This window comes from Gymnoscopelus microlampas, assembly GCF_963454915.1.
Source record: "Gymnoscopelus microlampas genome assembly, chromosome: 10".
Lineage (NCBI taxonomy): Eukaryota > Metazoa > Chordata > Actinopteri > Myctophiformes > Myctophidae > Gymnoscopelus > Gymnoscopelus microlampas.
The window spans coordinates 41,173,061-41,178,060 of NC_139947.1; the positions used below are offsets into that span (position 1 = coordinate 41,173,061).

The window sequence follows — 5,000 nt, forward strand, 5'->3', positions numbered from 1 at the left end:
CACATTAAAAACTCAGCATTGACAAAATACCTTGTAAAAAAAAAACTTTTATTTAGTAAAACTTTAATGAAAGTATAAAATCTTATATAGGTTTAAAAGAATCATGAATACAGTTAATCATATACAGTTAATAATTCTGCTTTGTCAGAGAGAGACAGGTACTGTAGGTAGAAAGAGACAGACAAGTATCTTGTATCTATGTGTCTTCCTGTGTGCTCAGCGATGTTCTACTCCTCAGACTGTAGCGAGGCTGAACATCATGATGATGATCATGATGATGATGATGATAGCGGTGATGTGCATATATGAATAAAAGAGAAAAACGTGGTCAGTGACAGTTGATAAGGATGTTCCAGTAAATATATCCCTAATCCAAGATAAAAAAATCATTCAATCAATCACTGACTGTTATATTTATATATAGTCCTAATCAAAGATGCGTACAATCAACCTATCACTGCTATTGTGTTTATATAGTCCTAATCTAAAATACAGTCAATCACTGCTATAGTTTATATTCCTAATCCAAGATACCACCATCACTGCTATCGGTTTATTTATTCCTAATCCAAGATCACTTCATCACTGCCATTAGTTCTAATTTAACCTACAATCTATCACTGCCATCATATTTATATATTCTAAACTACAGTCAATCTACCACAGCTATCGTTTTTTATATCCAAAGTGTAAAAGTGTAAATGTCGTCCTGGAACTGTGATAGATCCTGGAGGAGTGACAGACATTGTTGTGCTCCAGACCCTGAGAGCCTCAGCGCTTTGTGTTTTCAGAGCATCAAATTCAGCCAGGATAAAATACGACAGCAAGTCAGGAGAATGATTCTCCAGCAGAGTTATAGCCCCCCCAAACCCCCCTAAACCATAGAGTATAAAACAAATATGGATGAAGGGAGCGTCAAGGGAACGTCATGCATTGGTTTCTCTACAGACCGGTTTTTCAGCGAAAAATGTCTGCGAGTGTAACCAGGGTGCTATTGGTGTGAAGGAGCGAGGGGTGGGTCTTCAGTAGAACCTAATCACAACGTAGTTATCTTAGACTTTATCATCAATTTAAAAATGCATGCTCACATACTAAAAACTCATATCATGCTGTGTGAAAGAAGACTTGAAACTAGCGATTGAAAACAAAGTCTTTCGGAAAAGTTTTAAAAGGGTAATAAAATCAAGTGTAAAGTCGTGTCAAGTTCCCATTGACTTCAATGGAATGACATTTCTTTTGCAGCTGGAGAAGGGGAATCGGCGCCAGCAGTTGGGCCATTAATGAGGACTGCAGCGTTTTCATCACTTCTGCATTGGCTTCATTTTCAAGAGCAAAATCTTGCCGCCTGCCACACACACACACACACACACACACACACACACACACACACACACACACACACACACACACACACACACACACACACACACACACACACACACACACACACACACACACACACACACACACACACACACACACTACCTTTTTATCCACCAGGACATTGTAGACCAAGGATGAGGAGGAGGAGGGGACGATGTAGGAGGTAGAAGAGCGACGGCCCCGTCTCCCAGGACTCACAGCGGTCTTATGGGTAGACATTAGCATCCCGTCTTCGTCCCTTTCCTTCTCCCTTCTTCTTGATCGCTCCTCTGATGTCTGCATCTCTCCTCCTCTCCTGTCCTCTCCTCTCTGAGATTAGGGGGGGAAGAGGTGAGTGAGCAGAATTGTACAGAGACAAACAACATTGTCTGTCCTACAGAAACAGACTAACTAACAGAATAGTGACACTTTAATATGAATCTCCTGTTGTACGGAAGCGGAAATCATGTTTTTATTTTGATTTAGTAACAGTTATTGTACAATTATTGTTGATATGAGTTCTAAATCATAGTCATTACATATGTAACCAAAATGAATACGGTATAGTGTACCCAGTATAGAAATCTATTAAAATCTAGTGACTGATAGAAATGTTTGCCTCAGTCAATAATATCTATATAACATTATTATTGTTATTTTATTATAATTACAGGGCCACTGTTGTAATGGATTAAACAAAAGTTTTACACATACGTTCATAGCTTTGGTATTTATAATGTGCCCCCCCCCCCCTCCAGACATTACACTGGACTGAGGTAAGAGAAAAAATAATAACTAGAACAACATATAAACCAGTCAATGTGTGAGTCATTCACAACAAGAGAAGGATGTTGTAGAACTAAAGAAACAATTTTACAACTCACCTAAATAATAATAAATAATAACAACAAGTGACCCTAGGAGTCCTCTATAGTAAATACAGTATATGGGTCTTTAGCATGCTTTTAAAGTCCCTAAGGTGGAGGCAGACTTGATGTTTGTTCCACGACTTCGGTGCCAACACAGCGAAGGCACTGTTGCCCGTCCTTACTGTGTTACACCATGGAGTCCTTAAAGACAACCGAGTGTCAGATCTGAGTGACCTAGAGCTGGAAAATTGCTCCACACACACACACACACACACACACACACACACACACACACACACACTTTACCCGTTTGTCTACAGGGACACTGTAGACCACAGGTGAGGTAGAGGAGGGTAGGATACAGGAGGAGCGACGACCGCGTCTCCCAGGACTCACAGCGGCATTATGGGTAAATATTAGCATCCCGTCTTCGTCCCGTTCCTTCTCCCTTGTTTCTGACCTCTCCTCTGTCGTCTGTCCTCCTTTCCTCTCCTCTCCCTGATGAGATATGAAGGGATGAGGTGAGTGAGTTGAATTCTAGAGAGACAAACAACACTGTCTGTACTACAGAGACAGACAGCACTAACTGTCTGAGTTAGTGCACTCGCACACACACACACACACACACACACACACACACACACACACACACACACACACACACACACACACACACACACACACACACACACACACACACACACACACACACACACACACACACACACACACACACACACACACACCTTACCAGTTTGTCCACCGGGACACTGTAGACCACAGGTGAGGAAGAGGTGGATAGGATGCAGGAGGAGCGACGACCCCGTCTCCCAGGACTCACAGTGGCATTACGGGTACTCTGACTAGGCAACATGGCATTGTGGGTAGTGTGGTCATCCAGCAGAGTACTGGTTGTAATGTCAGGACAGAGCAGTGTGTTTTCCGACGTGTTGACAGTACTGCTTAACACACCTGACACACACACACACACACACACACACACACACACACACACACACACACACACACACACACACACACACACACACACACACACACACACACACACACACACACACACACAATGAGGTGAGTCAGGTACAGTGAGTAGGGTACTGTATGAGAGGTGAGACAGTTACAACAACTGTATGAGGTGAGAGGTGAGACAGGTCCTAACTGTTGTAAGAGAGGTGAGACAGCCACAGCTGTAATAGAGGTGAGACAGGCACTAACAACTGCAGAGAGGTGAGACAGGTACTACCTGCTGTATGATAGGTGAGACAGATCCTGCCCGCTGTATATTGGCAGATGAAACAAGTACTAACCACTGTGTGACAGGTGAGACAGGTACTAACCACTGTAAGAGAGGTGAGACTGGTCAATTGAGCGGTCTGCGGTAATCATGGATAGATTGGAGACTTTTAGCTCCTCCCTTCTTCTCAGTATCCTCTCTCCTTCTCTCCTCTCCTCCCTCTTTCTCTGAGTCTGTGATAAAGAGAAGAGGATTATGCAACATCTTACACATTATATCTGGAAGTCCTTCCTAGGGCATGGCAAATGCACAGTGAACTTGAGGTCTTCAACCTCCACAAATCTTCCCGTCTCCCCACTTCCGCATTCCCATCACTGCCCGTTGCTGCAAACATCCAATTCAAAACACTAGTAATGGCTTACAAGGCGACCAAGAGCATAGCACCTTCCTATCTGTAGGATTTGTATTTATCAATGGAACGTAGAAACCAGTTCAGATCCGAGTGCAGGAATCATCTCACGACAGGGCTCACGTAGCTGCATCGGAATATCCAATGGTAGTGTGATGTTAGATATTAGTTTATTATTCAAATTTCTGTGAATAAGTGGCTGCTGCATAATGTTTAGATGCCTGTCCGGTTGTCAGACTATGCTGTACCGCATGTCTATGATGAAAAACATGTACATAAACAAGCTGAGACCTGACGTGAGATTTGATCGGTTGCTATGCTCACTTCATTATAACAGATAGATAAATGCCGACAATGGTGTTGAGATGAGTGTACGCTTTTTTTGTATCCGTTTGATAAATGAGGGCCATTTATTGGTAGTGTGGTCCTTGCTAGTGAATTATAATATAAAATGTCATGTCACTGCAGACAAAACCCTTACTGTTATCTTCTCTTCTCCTCTCTCCTCCATCCCTTCTCTCCCCTCTCTTGATGCAGACAAACTTCGTCTCTCTAGAGGGTCAAACAGACAGAGAGACGGGTAACTTGGCAGAAATGTATTTGGGAAAAACATTGTCAGATCAGACTGTTCTAATCATCCAGTTTGGATGGATGTATGAACGGATGGATGGATGGATGGATGGATGGATGGATGGACAAACTAATGGATGAACTAATTTATATGGATAGAGGCATACCGGCCTGTTTCAGAGACATCTGCAGGCTGCTGTGAGTCTGTCTCAGTTGACTCAGCAGTTCCAGACTCTCATGCAGGGGGTCTCTGTAACGAACAAACGCATAGACCAAAACCAACACACTCACACACACTATGCACTTCCTCAGCATGCTCACATACACACTCACTGATTCCTACAGTACAGAGACAGAAAGACAGAGTAAAATAGTTTCATTTTAAAACCACCCTTCAAATGAAAACTGTAATGCATTTTAGAGACGTATTAATAGGCGTGTGTGTACTGCCCACGTGTTTTATTAAGTCACTGTCCATGACAGGACCGCAATAATAATAATTAACTGACCATGTGTTGATGTGATGGTCTCTCCGAGT

At 42.7% G+C, this 5,000-nt stretch overlaps 1 protein-coding gene across 1 annotated transcript; it reads right to left on the reverse strand.

The window, feature by feature from the left end:
* Positions 1 to 175: 175 nt before the first annotated feature.
* LOC311053656 (uncharacterized protein) lies at positions 176 to 2,663 on the reverse strand. The gene is made up of 3 exons (XM_084069304.1): positions 2,538 to 2,663; positions 1,486 to 1,692; positions 176 to 250 (listed from the first exon to the last, which is right to left on the reverse strand). Exons 1-3 carry the CDS (start codon positions 2,652 to 2,654, stop codon positions 197 to 199), a joined length of 378 nt encoding a protein of 125 aa, XP_083925430.1. The 5' UTR covers positions 2,655 to 2,663; the 3' UTR covers positions 176 to 196.
* Positions 2,664 to 5,000: the final 2,337 nt, after the last annotated feature.

What these genes read in the sequence shown, in the direction of transcription:
- LOC311053656 (XM_084069304.1), bottom strand. Translation starts at nt 2,654, where the DNA reads ATGCTAATATTTACCCATAATGCCGCTGTGAGTCCTGGGAGACGCGGT. An exon ending in GTGTCCCTGTAGACAAACGG is followed by an intron (nt 1,693 to 2,537) that starts GTAAAGTGTGTG and finishes CCCTAATCTCAG; the next exon opens with AGAGGAGAGGACAGGAGAGG. An exon ending in ATGTCCTGGTGGATAAAAAG is followed by an intron (nt 251 to 1,485) that starts GTAGTGTGTGTG and finishes CATGATGTTCAG; the next exon opens with CCTCGCTACAGTCTGAGGAG.